The sequence below is a fragment of the Xyrauchen texanus genome, chromosome 30 (assembly GCF_025860055.1).
Source record: "Xyrauchen texanus isolate HMW12.3.18 chromosome 30, RBS_HiC_50CHRs, whole genome shotgun sequence".
NCBI classification, from domain to species: domain Eukaryota; kingdom Metazoa; phylum Chordata; class Actinopteri; order Cypriniformes; family Catostomidae; genus Xyrauchen; species Xyrauchen texanus.
The window spans coordinates 23,362,371-23,378,788 of NC_068305.1; the positions used below are offsets into that span (position 1 = coordinate 23,362,371).

A 16,418-nucleotide genomic window follows, 5' to 3' on the forward strand; every position below is an offset into this window, starting at 1 on the left:
CTTAAGCAAGAAAAGTATTTTATTTAAATGTAATTTTTTTTATTATTATTTAAGATTTAAACTGTAGATAAAAGTTATTTTCAGTATTATTTAAATAAGATTTTGCATGGCAATTAAAATTGTATTTGTATTTTTTTGGCATGGAGTTCACAAATGCAAAACAATCATTGATAGTTGTAGCTCTATGAGAGATGTGTGCTTTTTACTGATTATCTACTTATTATCTTAATTTGAGTGCTATGACAAAAACATTCTTTATGATTTTAATGTCTATGACTATTTATGTATGTACAGTTTGCTAATGCTGACAATAAAATATACATCTTTTTGTGTGTGTATGTGTAAACATTTCTGCTCTTTACATTTGGTTGAAAATATAATAATATTAAAAGCATTTTTATTTCTCATCTTTATCATTTAAGCCCTTTTAATTAATTGTGCCAAATTAACATTTCCGCATTTAGGGCTTTCAAAATTTTTAAGTATCAAATGTAGGTAAAATGTAGTAGCTGATAAAAGCAATGTACAAGTTACTGTCTACTTGACTGTGACCAAACAAATTCACATACTAAGGAAAAATCTGACAGACACCACACATTCATAAATGCAATAGAAGCGTCCATTGTAGTATAAAGCAGTCAATATCAGTTACAGCAAGGCTTTCTGTTTGCACTATATGCATACTAGTGAACGTGCCACAAAAGACCAACACTGATTTCAAGCAATAAAGATATTGAAATGATGGTCTCTTGGTTTTTAAGTCTTTAAACATGGCCATAAAACTAATGACTGAACAGCAAAAAATAGCATTTGTACATATTGTTTTCACATATTAACCATCCGATAAGTAAACATATTTTCACAAACGAGATGCAACTAATATCACCACTATGCCATTTTACCAGTTGAATTTTCAAAATAAAAAATAAAGCAATAATTTGTATCTATAAATATATCTCTTATTATGAAATTAATCAAACTTAATATATATAATATATAATTAGTGCTATAAATGGGCAGCAACATTGTTTTTACCATAGTCCTTTTTACTCAGTTCATTCTTATACTGTTTAATTGTACATTCTACCAGACATGCATTGGATGTTATAAGTCTTTCAGGGGTCAGGTCTGAGACAGGTTGGGTTGGACTGCATGATTCCAAGGTCTCTGGAGGGACTGCTGCTGCTGGCTGTAAGTGTAGAAGGTGAATCTTTCTCACTTGGTGCCCAGGGTCGCTGCACCTTGCCTGGAGACTGGAATCGTTGTGCATCCAGCATCTCCAGCAAAAGATCGTACAGTGGTACTCGATTCTTGCATTTCATTCTGTACAAGTGCTCCATTCCTTTGTTGCTTTCCAATGGAATGAACACAAATATAACATGTGCATGACTGTAATGTTTAATTTTAAGTTTAGTTTTGTACAGAAACTAATCTGAAAACTAATAAAGAATGAAAACAAAACTACTTTAAAGACTTTAAAGATCACAAGAAAATGTATCCAAACTTATAACTGCTAGTAGAACTCCCCTGCCCAATATCTCAACTAAGAAACTATTTACAGATAAACTTGCTAGATTTACTGGTTACTGTATTCTGGTGGATTATGGGAACGCTGCTCTTATGCCTATCATTTATTTTTGTTCTCTTTCTGATCCCCATCTGTGTTTACCTCATGAGTCTGATGTGGGACAGCAGCAGCAGAAGTTGCGCCTGGCGACGGGACTGCATTTGCAGTGTGGCACCTGATTTACTGATGCAGTAAATGAGGGCATCAGTGATGTTGTCCAGCATGCACTGCACCATGAAGCTGTCCGACTGGGGCTCCACAGAGCTGGAGCAGAATGAAAATGCACCTGACCAGATACACAAATGAAGCAATCACCATTTGAGAAGTTGATGAACATGACAGAGGAGCTGCTGATCTTGGACCCAACAATAACTATGGACAAGTTTAGGGCTGTGATATAAAGTACTGCACATTCATTTTATTTGTTATTTACATAAAGACATGATTAATTTTATGAAAAGATGATGCAGATTATATATGGGTAAATGTATAATTATATTTTTAAAATTGTAATCAGATTACTGAATTTAAAGCAAAATAAAAGTAATAACGTTACTAATTCTAAGTTACTTTCTAAATTGTTCTTTTTTTTAAAGAAAAGCTTGTTTTTACACACAATTAAAAAAATTTAAATAATATCTATATTTCTTCCTTGTTTATTGTCTTGTTAGGACATATTATTGTAAATCATGTTTTAAATATATTCTACAATATTATATTATTTTAGAAAGATTTGTTACGCATGTACTTAAAAGTAACTTAATTGAAAGTCAGTAAATCTAAACTAATACAAGAATTTGAAATGTAATGTGCTATACTTCTTTTTGTACTAAAAAGTTATTAGATTACAGTAATGAGTTACTTTGTAATTAGATTACACCCAACACAGATGATATAACATATATATTAGTGTTCAAACATCTGAGTCCACTAGTGAAAATGCTTCTAATTAGCATCCTTATTGCCTGTACAAAATATACAATTATTACAAATGATAATTTTAATAACATGTGCAAAACTGAATTGACAAGAAAAAAAAATTGAATTTCAAAGTATTTGGTATGTCCCTCTTTTGCTTTTTTGACAGCATACACTCAAGCTGGCATGGAATCTACAGGTTTGTGCAAAACCTGGTGATCCATGTTATCCCATCATGATTTGAGAAGAACATCTGTGTTTCAAGGGAAGCCAAAAAAATATGACCTTTAGTACAGAGTTACTAAGGTCAATCTCACAAATGTGCTTATATCAGCTAATATGATTAATGACCTAAAAATAGAATCTTCCTACTATAATTATATTTCTTATATATATTGGGCAATATAATTTTTTTATTTTAAATTATTTCCAGGTACAAATTAGATTTTGAATCCCAGATTTTGGGACCTATTGTATCTCTGGAACCTCCAAAGTCTGTCATTGTTCTAAACAAGTGGTTTAGCAAGTACACAAATCAAAAATGTGTAATCTAAAGAGGCGACAGAAGTTTATGTTTAACTCTGTTTTACTCACCAGAATTGAGAAGTATGATGGCTTTGAGACACACAAATTCCTCTGACTTGAGTTTGAGACTGCGGAATCGAGCCACAGTTGCCAAGAGCATGTCGAAGATCTCAGCCATCCCTTCAACACATTCTCCTTCACTCCTTTAAAGAGAGAGAGAGAGAGCGAGAGAGAAAATAAAACATTTTATTCATGCTAGGATATGGCTTTTATACATGCCCTAAAAAAACCTCTCACTTTTCCCATTCATCTGTACTTGGAAAGATAATTGTATTTCATAATAGTATGATATACTGAGTGTTGTTTACTTAAAGTAGAGCACTGACTGGAGCATTAGTCCTAAAGGGATAGTTCACCCAAAAATGGACATTCTGTCATAATTTACTCACCCTTATGTTGTTTCAAACCTGTCTGACTTATTGCTTTTGTGGAACCCAAATGAAGATATTTGGCAGAATGTCACTTCAGTCACTCTATTTGTAAAAAAAAATCATAAAAAATATATAATTGCAGTGAAAGTGCACGGTGACTGAGGCTAACATTCTGCCTAATATTTGTGTTCCATGGAAGCTAAAAAAGTCATTCGGGTTGGAAAACACAGAATAACAGAATTTTCATTCAACACTTTCATCTCAAGTTTAATTTTCCACCTTGACACTTCCCTCCCAGTGTTGCTCATTCTTTCCCCCGGATGTTTCATTTAACCTCCAAGCAGTACAACAACTCATAAACCACTGCATCGCTTTTACGGATGCTGGTTTTTGATTAGATTCGTCTTCCCTTAGTCAGTGATGACGCTGTTCTTCAGCAGCCCTTAAAAGATACTGTACCCTATCAGGCCCTCTTTAATTACATGCTACTTGTGACATGGCCTTCTGAAAAGGAGCAATGGGCTCTCCGGTAAATAGTTCACATCCTCTAGTTTTCAGTTCACAATCATTCAATCTTCCGCTGGGCCAATCCCCTCTGCGTGGGGACAAAACCTCATGCAACTCAATGTTCTTTGACAAAATGAGGCAAAAAATAAGCAGCACATAGGCATCAGGTCGATGTGACATCGCAGAAAGTATACAATCACACACACAAGCATGCAGCATCAATACTGTGTAAAATGATCTAAATGTTGCATTAAGAGTTGGGATAAAATATGTAAAGCAGATCTGTTGGTGTGAAGCTTTATTAGCGCATACTAACACAGCATGTTGCCACTTTTCCATTATCTTTAATTGAGGCAAAATTAAAGAAAAAACAATTGAATACATGTTCCAGGTTTATCAAAGCGTAGCGGCACACTTTTCCATCCATGCATTATGAATAAAACTCTGAGTGAGAAAGTCAGAGCAATAGATTAGAGCTGAATTCAGGGTTAACCTTTCAGTCATTATACCATCAAGAAATGAATTCAGAATATTTTTGCAAAACACACAATTGGAATGATCTATTCTATAATGAGTCTCCTTTGAGAATGGCCTTCAAAGGAGGTACAGAACATGCAGTACCTATCAATAATGAGATCCTGAGCAAAGATGAGTTTTCCTGGAGAATGAATGGACCTCCATATCAGCCCGATCATTAGCACCTCCAGCCAGCAGCTCTCCAGCAGCTGAACCTGGTCGTGCAGGGAGAGGTCCTGGAACCCTGGAGAGAACAGTGAAGCATTGTAAAGCATTTAGACATCATGTACTCGCTTGGACTGTTTTCATTTTTGATTATTTTAATCAAAACAATCATCGTACGACAACATTTTTACCTTAATACAGTAGCGAGAATCACCACAGAAAAGAATTGGAATTAGTCAAAGTAAAAAGATGCGTTACGGAAATAAGAATTATGTGGTAAAATGTGCTTAGGTCCGCTAAAATTAGTGTCACACTATGCAAAAAACGAAACAAAAACAACATCATGTTAGTTACTGTAGGCTTGATTTTCTTTACACAAAATATAACTACATAATTATACTGTGTATTAGTATATAGAAAATGTATAATTATTTTGTATTTATTTAAATAAAAATTATAATATTTAATTATAATATAATTACATTTGCATATTTGTATATATACTCATGTATATAAATACACATGGTAAATGTTCATATCTCTATCTATCTATCTATATATATATATATATATATATATATATATATATATATATATATATCTATATATCTATATATATATATATATATATATATATATATATATATACATACATATATAATTGTATTATTATTATTTTATTTGGGGGTTAAATATGACCAGGTCATTTTCTTTACTGGTTTAATGAGAACTACTCAGCTTATATTTGAAATGTTTTATGCTATCTTAGTATTAGCGATACTTGCCCTTTCAATATTTTTCTTTTCAAATATTGTCTTTGAGCATATTTCAAAATGTCATTAGTAAGATTTACATTATCTTCCTTGCTGTTGTATAAGAGGGTAATAAGAGTTTTGATAAATGTAAATACATTTAAAAAAATTCTCACCTACATATAATTACATAGAAATCGTGCCTGCTGTCTCTCTCAAAGATAAATTGTTTACTTCACTGAGGAGGATTAATTAAGACCTCTGAACAGAACAGCACATGTAATGGCTCACTATAATTCCCAGCAGGTCTTTTCTGTGTGTACTAAGCTCAGTTGGAGACCAAATCAAACAGCTGCAGCATAGATAACTGTAATCACCCCCAGGTTCTTTAGCTTTGCGCCTGTGACCTTGTCACTTGAATCTCTGCCACCTGTGCTGTCCAAACCTGCTTACACAGTCACAAAAACTGGCAATGCTGTCACTGGGGATTCTTTTCCAAGAAATGTCTCTTTCAAATTTTAAAACCCTTCCCTTGATGTTACACGCAGAGTTAAAGCAATTTAACTTTATATTTTACGTATATACTGTAAGTAACAGTTTGTTCTGGTCCTCAAATGAGATTTTCCAAGTGGTGTTCCAAGAGGGCTGTTATTTAGTATAACAGCACTGGGATATGTCACTGTTTGTTTCTGTAAGAGTGGTGCAGAGCAGAGCATGGAGCGGTGTTGTGTGATTTTGCCTGGATTGAGGAGTGTGTTTTTTTTAAAGACTGAGCATCAGTGATTTCTCTCATTCGAAGATATTTCTGAGCAAGAATTTGCACAAAAGTGAGCGGCAAGTGCAAGATAGAAAACCTGGAGTGGAGCTGCAACTGAACTATTTTCATTAGCAAAGAAAAAGAATAAAACAGGGTAAAATGTTGTATGAAATGTAAGTTACTCAATATCAATTTTGTTTACAGAACAATCACTCTTGCAGTCGTGTTGTTGTGCTGAATTTTGGCATGTAAACAGCACACTAGCTCCTGAGATGTTGCTTAACTGATCTTTGAATAAACAGAGTGAGAACGGAGTAGAAGAATAGGAAATAAATTACTATATTTCTCTCTTATTTTTTTACCTGGTACTTTCTTTGCCCAGGCAATCATGTGGACAAGTTCTTTGTCTGCCAAATTTGTGAGCAGGGACATCATGGTGATCTCGGTGTATGGGCGGTTTTGTTTCTGTCGCGAGCAGAGAGCTGGTGGCTCAGCACCTAAAAGTAACACCAGCACCTGCTCTGAAGGCATGCATAAATCGCTGACCACACCACCACTGCTCTTCTTCCTCTTGTCCTGTGGGGGCGCTGTCTTCACACCAGCATGACTCGGCTGCTCACTGCAGATCTTGTCACGCTCCTCATTACTATTCCTCCTCCTCTCACGCCTGATGATACTGCCACCGCGGTCCTTACGATAACCTGCAATGGACAACATGTAATCCAATTTTTGCTGTTCTTAGCTGGTTTAAGCTATTCTAGCTCGTCTCACTTGCCAACAACCTCCCCTCTGGAATCATCGAAAAAAGAGCAGTTTAACCAGTGTGGCCAGCTAACTGGTTTCTTTTTTTTATTATTTATATGTAAATGGTCAAAAGGGCCCTAAAGGCGGTCGCACACCGGGCGAAGCGCCGCGTCGTGTCTTGGCTAGAACCCTGCACAGATATTAAACGCAGAGCACATCAATGTGGTTCAGGTGGCAGACAGTACACACTAAAGTTACCAAGTTCTTTCCCTTCTTCAAGAATGAAAAACGCTAAATAAATAATATGTACTTAATAAATAATATATGTCCTGTGATAATGATTTGGGTCGAAATTAATGGAAAATACGCGAGTTGCGCTCCGTGGCGCAGCAGAAATTTGAACGGCCTCCGGAGTCGTAGCTGGGCGCCACCGACAGACGCTGAGTGGCGGCGGCAGTGTGCATACCTTCATTGAAAACAGTTGTTTAATATTTTAGAATGCGGCACGTGTGCGACCCCCTTAATTCATATAATTGTTCCCTCTTTTCAAACTGTATAAAAGACGAAGAAGAAAATGGGATCAGCAAAATATTCTATTTATGAATTGTTATACATTTTGCGTTAACATGTAGGCCTATGCTCACATGCTTGGGGAACAGACACTAAACACTTTGTCTTTAATTAACCCTGACAGCATGTATATGTGAATAAGCATGTTATGGACTGATTAGATGAGATAAGATTGCTAATGAGAGACAGTACATTTACATTTATGCATTTGGCAGACGCTTTTATCCAAAGCGTACCCCGGAGCAACCTAGAGTTAAGTGACTTGCTCAAGGACACAATGGTGGTGGCCGTGGGGCTTGAACCAGTGACCTTCTGATTAACAGATATGTGCTTTAGCCCACTACACCACCACTCCATTAGTAGGGGACAGTAGTAGGGGAAATTCTCCTCTAGGGGCTGCTTTAGTAACAGGTCCTACAACCATTATAAATCATATGCACATTTTCAGCAAAACAAAAGAAATCATAAAAAATAAAGGAAGGGAGATAAAAAGAAAGAATAGCTTTTATGTGCTAACCTCCTTTCATCATGCCTACTTCATAGCACTTGCGCAGTCTGCATGCTTGGCAGCTCTTCCTGCGGTTTCTGTCAATAGTGCACTGGTTGGTCGCTGGACAAACATAGTCAGTGTGACCTAGAGGCAAAAACGAAATGAAGTAGGATTTGTTTTAATGATCATTCTTTGGTTACACTTTATTTTACATTGTTTATGTCATCAAATGTTTACATCAGGCGCATTAATTGTTGAGTAATATTAATCAGTCTAACCAGGTATTCAGCAAATAATATATATTATATATAAATATTCATAAAATTTCAGCAAATTTCTTTAGGTCAAATTTCTGAATCTTAAAATAATCTGATTTCTTTTCTCCATATTGACAACAGCAAAACAAGTGCTAGAAAAGCTTGAAGCAGTTGAAACAAATCCAACTGCTCAGCTATTATCATCTCCATAGTAACAGAGTAAGCATCTCATCCTCTGTATCACTTTCATTAATTCTGTGTATAAACCCGCAATTACAAGTAACATTGGCCATTACACAAATGAAGTGAAAACGGAACGTTTTGCAGACACTGACGAAAGGCTTGTCTAAACTTCTAAACAGCGAGTGCAAATCACAGCTAGCGTTTAATCTTCACGTGCTCTTCAGTAGCTGCTCTAAATGATCCAAGGAGATGGCTGTTGACAGCCTCAGTTCATTTGGAGTGCTCACGTGATGCACTGCTGCACTGGAAAATGAGACTCAACATTCATTAAACGTGTTCATGATTGGCATTTCTATTTGCTTAAAAATCTCTCAATTGGATAGTACAATGTGATAAGAATTTCAAGTGCTCAATGAATCACAGTTCTTTCAAATAATCACGGTTAAAGGAATATTCTGGGTTCAATACAAATTAAGCTCAATTCACAGCATTTGTGGCATAATATTGATTAGAGACCAAAAATAGTAATATACAAATAATTAAGGGTCTTCTATTGAACTCATATAAGCCATAGCTCATGTTTCACATCTTCTTTTTATTTCTTTTTATTTGTTTATTGTGGAATTTCAAACATATTATGCAATCATTTCAGGTTGTATTCAGTTATCACAATACAATCACATCTTTTTTAAACATATAATCAAAAATAATCATCAGATGTGCTTAGTATATCAAATGTAGCCTACCCCAAATTTGTTAAATTTTATTGGATGACACTTTTTCCAGAAAGCTATATACATCCAGGGATGTAACACGTAACCTTTTATGAAATCCATACAAAATAGATTAATTAACTAACTTAAATGATAGTGATAGCTTGCTCATGGAAAAATATACAGTATATCGTAACACTAAATTATACTATATACCCCAAATACTATTTACTATTTACTTCCTGACATGGAAGACTCGACTGGGCTGCTGACACCCAGATGGCCGACATTCTTGCCCAACATTCTTGCCCTGACTTCAGCGTGGGGTTGGACTGGAAACCTCCGTCCTCCCCACAGCCTTCGTGATTGGTTCACAGCCACGCCACGCCACGCCCCCCCCCGGTTCCTTTCTTGCAACGTCGAAGTGAGTGACAGACGGGGAACGACTAGGTGACGTTGTGTCCTCCTGGCCACGTCGCTAAACCGAGCCACTGTTACGGCCGAACCTCATTGTCTGCTCCTCAGGCAAAATCCTGAATGAACAGAAGCATTTCCCTCCCTTTATACCGTATGTCCGAGGGCGGGACATGCAAATTCTGTCTGCCAATTTCTCATTGGCCTTTTCTCAAGTTCAGAGATGCGCAAGGCTCTCAAGAGAGACCCCTAGTGTCGCTTCTTCGACACAACATCTCGTTCCCTCCGTCAGGGAACAGAGGTTACAACAGTAACCTAGACGCCCTGCCCTTCTCTCTCTTTCTGTCCTCTTGGTCTGTCTTTTTCTTTTTTAAACATCTTGGTTTTCTATCATTCTGCACTCCCTTATTCTCACTGTAATTCTCCTCCCTGAAACCCATTTGGCAAGCACACACTTACAGTCATTTTCCCCACAATCCTGCTCTCCTCACTAGAATAGCAGTTAAAGTCAGCAGCAGTTACCTGCTGAGGAAAGAGCTCATCTCATCAGGAACCTCTGTGTCAGGGTCGGGCTCAAAACATCAAGCCAGTCTGTCATCTGACCAAATCCAAAAAGCTCTGCACCCCCTTCCAATGTAATACAGAACTGCAAATGAGGTGCGGCCAGAGAAATCTGTATGGTGCCATTGTGACTGTCAGGCAGATTTTAGTCCAACCTACTATGTGTGAGACTTTGTTTCCCACCTTTTCTATCAGCTTTAGAAGGGAGAACAGTACAGAACATGCTAGAATGATTACATACTCTGCACACATTCACATATTCGTGCAATTCAAGTTTGTATCTGAGACTTAAAAAGCCCAATGGCTTGGCTAGAAAATTATTGTCATAATTGTTATTTAATAAAGAACAGAGAAAATGTAATAACCTTTAGATTTTTCCCTCAATACAGTTTCATGTCAACCAGCACCCAACATTTTTTTGGACAACTCACTAAGTGTGACGGACAGCAATACATTTGTATGCACCAAATGATCATTCTCTTTCCAAGGATGAATTTGTTTGGAGTATTATAGACATGCTCTGAGGAATATCTATTGAAGGCTGTTGTTTTGTGCTTATATCCGCCAAATAATGCGATGCAATCAAGTAAGTATGTACTGTAAGTATGAATGCATACTTACAGTTACCAAAGAAATACAAAACACACAAAAAAATTAGCTCTAAATGAGGGCAAGATAAAAGGCTGGTAGTTTGAAGGCTGCCACATAAGAAAGCTCATTATTCTCTATTGTGTTCCTCAAAGAGACTGGTTACCTTGAATGCTCCTCTTGAAGAAAGCTTTGCAGCCCTCACAGGACCAGACTCCATAATGGTAGCCAGAGGCATAGTCACTGCACACCGCACAGAAGCGAGTCTCCTTTGCTAGATCAAACCCTCCTGTGGCTCTTGATCTGGTGTACGGCTCCTGCCTGTCTGTACCACTGCACAGCTCCTCACACAAGCCAACACCTACCTGCTGAGAAGATACCACACTGGACCTGTAAAGACAAGGTTACAGGTTCTAATGAGTTATCACAGTGAAATCTTTCTGTTAACATGCAGGGGATGATACAATATCATAAGTATAATATCAGGGTGATCCATTAATTTAAGGGTACTTTTGACTGGTTGACATCTTCTTGAGAAATAAAACTTCTTCAAACTATGGTTTATATCTGTTCAAACATTTATCACATGTCCTGGAATAAAAACCTGAGCTTGGCCTTAATCAACCATCAAGTGAATTTTGGTATAATGTATGATCCAAATTTTTTTTATGGAGAAAGTTTGATTTGATAAAAAATAAAAATACATTTACTCATCAGGTGTCCTATTATCTGGACACCTCTTCTAGCACAGTCTACAGGTCAGTTGAGCTTAGACATGTTTCATTATGAGCTCTTGTTGTGTTAAAGGGACAGTTCACCCAGTAAAGTTACTACCTTACTCTCAGATCTTGATGTCAAAATATTAACACTAATAACAAATCCAACTGTCAGTTTCATGTTTTAGCAGATATGTTCTTCACTTTCACTTCTTATTTACACGGTAAACAATTTACTTCCATGTTTATTTAATTATTTTTGATGCTCGGTGTGAAGGTAATTACAGCACCATTGGAGACAATTATTTGCACATAGAAATATCTAAAACAAAATTGAGAATACAATTTATTTAAGTTTTTTGGTTAAAGGAAAGAAAAGAATTCGAGATTTTAACACTTATACACAGGGTTGAGAGGGTTATAAAATGTATTCCACTACAGATTACAGAATACATGCTGTAAAATGTAATTTGTTATGTATTCCATTAGATTACTCAAGGTCAGTAACGTACTCTAAATACTTTGGATTACTTCTTCAGCACTGATAGACACACGTACATATATATATATATATATATATATATATATATATATATATATATATATATATATATATTATAGAGGGTAAATTAAAGTTATAGTTTACAATAAAAGTAATCAGACTCCAGTGTTTATATCTGTGTGTTCAGGCAGGATATGATTGGTGTGGGTGAGAAAGAGATCAATATTTAAGTAATTGTTTTGTCATAACTTTTCCTCACTGCCTGTTATATACAAGAAGGATGTGCATCACCAAAGAGTAAAGTGGAAATTGACTGAGCAGGGAATATAATTTATAGTGAAAAAAGGACATAAATATTGATGTGTTTCACACCCATGCCTATCAAATCACTTCAGAATATCTGGATTTGACCACCAGAGTCGTCTGGAGTACTTTTATTTTGCCCTTATGTGGATTTTGGAGCTTCACAATTTTGGCACCCATTATCTTTCACTGTATGGACCTAAAGAGCTGAGAAATACTTATTAAAGACACCCAAAAATATTTGATTGTGTTCAGCAGAAGACAGAAAGTCAAACACATCTGGGATGAGGGTGAGTAAATCATTAGAGAATTTTCATTTTTGGTGAACTATCCTTTTAAAAAGTCTGAGTATAAGACCTAAAATATTTATTTATTTAATTATTTATTTTGTTTTACAAATTTTAAACTTTCAACACTTATAAATTCATAAAAAGTAATTAAAGAGGACCAATAAAACATTTTAAAGCTATTAAAAATGCTATTAAAAACTACAAATAGCCCTATAGGGACAGAAAAGTCCCCCTACTTGAAAAATTCCCAATTGTACAGCCAATGCAGATCTGAGCAGATGCGCTCCTGTTCGCTGTAATGCCTCCTCGACAAGCACTGTTACTTTGCACTTCCAGCCCTTGCAAACTGAATGAGAGTATGTACGTGACTGCAAAAAGGGGACAAGTGACCAGCTCCAATTCTTTCTGACCTCTTGTTCCAGTGCTTGTAAATATTTATTTTATCCTAAATTCTAATGTCCAGAAGATTTATTACATAACCTCAGAAATGAACTGCAGTGCTTCCAGTCTCACTAAATGTCAAATGTGATCAAGCAGTTAAAGTACAGGATGCACTAAAACATTAGAGTTAAAATATCTGTTTTTACAACCCATGATATTCTACTCTAAGGCCACAGTAATGACATTGAATGGTCAATAAACTGAATTTACCAGCATGCTTTTTTACTATTAAGAGCCCCTAAATCTCTACTCACTCTTTCTGAAAGAGTATATATATATATATTTTAGACAGGATGTGATGATTCCAATACCACTGTTGTTTTCCCTAATTATTCTTTTCTCAAGGTCCAGAACTTGATGAGAGGCTTAATAAATCTGCACTTGCACTGTGAAGGGTGAACTTCAGCAGTTCCCAATGCCGTATTATGATGTTTACAATCCCAAGGATCTTCTTTCCAAGAATTTAAGAATGATGGCAGAACGTGCTGTTACTTGACAAAACAAAAAAAAAGACATCAAAATGGAAGTTGAAGAAAAAAAAAGGAGCATCACATAAATCAAAGCTTTTTTTGAGAGTGCAGCACTCCACATGACATTGTCATGGTCAAACATGGTTTTTATGTATTTTTTATGTATTGAGACCTTTAAATACACCTTTCCAAATTTCACACACACACACACACACACACACACACACACACACACACACACACACACACACACACACACACACACACATGTTGTGTTTCCATGTTTTATGGGGACTTTCCATAGACATAATGGTTTTTATACTGTACAAACTTTATATTCTATCCCCTAAACCTAACCCTACCCCTAAACCTAACCCTCACAGAAAACTTTCTGCATTTTGACATTTTCAAAAAACATAATTTAATATGATTTATAAGCTGTTTTCCTCATGGGGACCGACAAAATGTCCCCACAAGGTCAAAAATTTCGGGTTTTACTATCCTTATGGGGACATTTGGTCCCCACAAAGTGATAAATACACGCTCACACATACACACACACACACACACACACACACACACACACACACTAGCAGAATATTGTCTATTAAGATTAACACAGAATGAGTGTCTTGTTCTAACCACGACGAGGTCAGCATGTACTTTCCAACCAACAATGTCACATGAACATTTAGACTGAAAATGTACACCAAACCTGCAGGGATGAATTCATTGTAAAACAGAAATAAAAAGACATACATATTCGAACATAATTCTAAACAGATACAGATGTCAAAGACCATCTATGAATAACTGACGTCCATTCCCAACCCACAAACCTACAACAGGGATTTAAAGAAGACATGTTAAGTTAATACAGTTCTACAACTTGTGTGAAATGTATGCATCAATGAATTGTGTCAATAAAAAGGGAACTGTTTCAACCATACATTTTACTTTTGAAATACCATAAAACTGCAATGACCAAAAACTGAATTACATAGGCTTATTAGTACTTTAAATAATCTCTAATGGCTAATAATGGTACTTACTATCATTTAAAAAGTTATGGCTTGCAAAGCACATTAAACACATGAACAAAATTAATAAGAGTACTAAGTGCCAGCATGGAAGAGTTTCCATCATCAGGCTTAGTTTAAGATGTTGTTTGTAAAAATTAACCTTTGGAGCAGGTTCCCGAGCAGAATTGTGAAAGAGACCTAAACAAACATTATGCCTCAATGAATCCTAAATCAGGTGTGAATGACCTCCTACCCTGATCCACCTCATCTTATGAACTGGGCACCTATTTTCATATTTTTTTATTTTCTTTTTGTTGGCTCTAACTACAATCTCAACCACCACATTAAAGGCATTTCAACCCCCCCCCCCCCAAAACAATCTGTCATCTTTCATTCACCCTCATGTTGTTCCAAACATGTAGGACTTTTTTCTTATGTGGAACAAAAAAGGAGATGTAAGGCAGAAAATATACCTAATTCACTTTCATTTAATCTTTTTTTTCTCCATACCATACAATGAATGTGAATGGTGACTGAGGCTAACATTCTGTCCAACATCTCCTTTACTGCTTCAGAGGAAAAAATGAAAGTCACGTGGGTTTGGACCAACACAAGGATGAGTAAATGATGTCAGAATTGTAATTTTTTGGGGGGTGAACTGTCCATTTAACACAACAAGAGCTCATAATTAAACATGTCTAAGCTCAACTGACCTGTAGACTGTGCTAGAAGAGGTGTCCAGATAATAGGACACCTGATGAGCAGAGTGGTGGCCTCCATGATGGCTGAGGTATGGGGACAGCTGAGGGCTGGAGGGCGCAAACATGAGTGGACTGCTGGATTCAGCTGCGGGTGCATGAGGTTCTGGGGCCGCTGGATATTGTCCAGTAGAGGAAGGCTCAGCAGGTGATGAGTTACTGTAGCTCTGAGAAGGGATTGGGTACTCATAAGCTCCATCCAGGTAGTTGAAAGATGAAGTGATGCCCCCTGAGTTATGCTCCTCCTTGGGGTACATGGGTGAGAGTTTGTGTAGAGCAGGTGGTGAGGAAAGTTCCTCTAGCTCTTCTCTCTCCAGGCTAGGGCTGGTCCTTTGTCGCTGCCTGGCACCAGCAGCCTCTCCACCAGTCTGCCCTCCAGACATCACCATGGAAAAACACGTACTGCCAGCATGAATTGGTTACTTTCTGTTCATAAGCAACAGCCGAAAGTCTTCTGTATCTGTGTTTTTCAAGCTCTTTTTCCCCCTCCCACTGTCTTTCTCTAACTCCCTCACCCTTGCTCTGCTTTGCCCTGCCTCCTCCTATTTTTTTATTTTAGTTACTATTTTTAATACCTTCTCTCCTCCGATCCTCTTTGGGCAGAAAGAACAAAGTGTGTTGAATACTTTTCTTAGATACATGAAAGAAAGCTTTCTTGCAATCTCAAACCACTATTTCAACATCAATGCCTTTTACTAGCCTTAAATATGAATTGGAAGTTAAACACAAGGAACAACATTGCAAGTGACAGACTGTAGTCAGTCCTCACCCCTTCATTTTGCAACAGCTCCATTCAAATGCTTTTCAATTAAACAGTGACAGTACACTGACACTATTACTAATATAAATAATAATTTACTTATAACTGACAGACGCTTCTTTCAAACTGACTAACAGTGTATTAAAGCTAAACATTTATGCCAGAATGTGTCATGTTCCACCAGTTAAACAGGATAACATATCATAGATTCAATATATAGTATATTGAAAATCAATGCATTTCTTGTGAAAACAACAACAAATCTGTTGACTGTTTTACACTGTCCTCCCTAAAATTCAAATATCTTGTTTAGAAGTTTAGTCTTGCTGCATGTTCACAAGCAGCTGATGTATTTCTGTCTTCCTGTGTCTTTCTTACCGTCACTGTCTGATGCTCTGGCTAAAAAAAAGAGGAAACCAAATTAAAGACAGCCAGGTCAATATCGACAGTCACTCTTCAAAGCAGGTCATGGTAACCAGGTAAACAAGAGACAGGAGG

At 36.5% G+C, this 16,418-nt stretch overlaps 1 protein-coding gene across 1 annotated transcript; it reads right to left on the reverse strand.

Annotated features, from left to right (window-relative positions):
* Positions 1 to 1,114: 1,114 nt before the first annotated feature.
* On the reverse strand, positions 1,115 to 15,615 carry esr1 (estrogen receptor 1). The gene is made up of 8 exons (XM_052098242.1): positions 15,116 to 15,615; positions 10,825 to 11,048; positions 7,970 to 8,086; positions 6,501 to 6,839; positions 4,570 to 4,708; positions 3,080 to 3,213; positions 1,670 to 1,853; positions 1,115 to 1,350 (listed from the first exon to the last, which is right to left on the reverse strand). Exons 1-8 carry the CDS (start codon positions 15,547 to 15,549, stop codon positions 1,116 to 1,118), a joined length of 1,806 nt encoding a protein of 601 aa, XP_051954202.1. The 5' UTR covers positions 15,550 to 15,615; the 3' UTR covers position 1,115.
* Between the last annotated feature and the right edge of the window lie 803 nt (positions 15,616 to 16,418).

Coding starts and splice junctions, on each gene's coding strand:
- esr1 (XM_052098242.1), bottom strand. CDS start 15,549: ATGGTGATGTCTGGAGGGCAGACTGGTGGAGAGGCTGCTGGTGCCAGG. Junction 4,709..6,500: donor CTGGGCAAAGAAAGTACCAG/GTAAAAAAATAA, acceptor TGTTCTCTCCAG/GGTTCCAGGACCTCTCCCTG. Junction 1,854..3,079: donor CATCATACTTCTCAATTCTG/GTGAGTAAAACA, acceptor GTATCTGGTCAG/GTGCATTTTCATTCTGCTCC.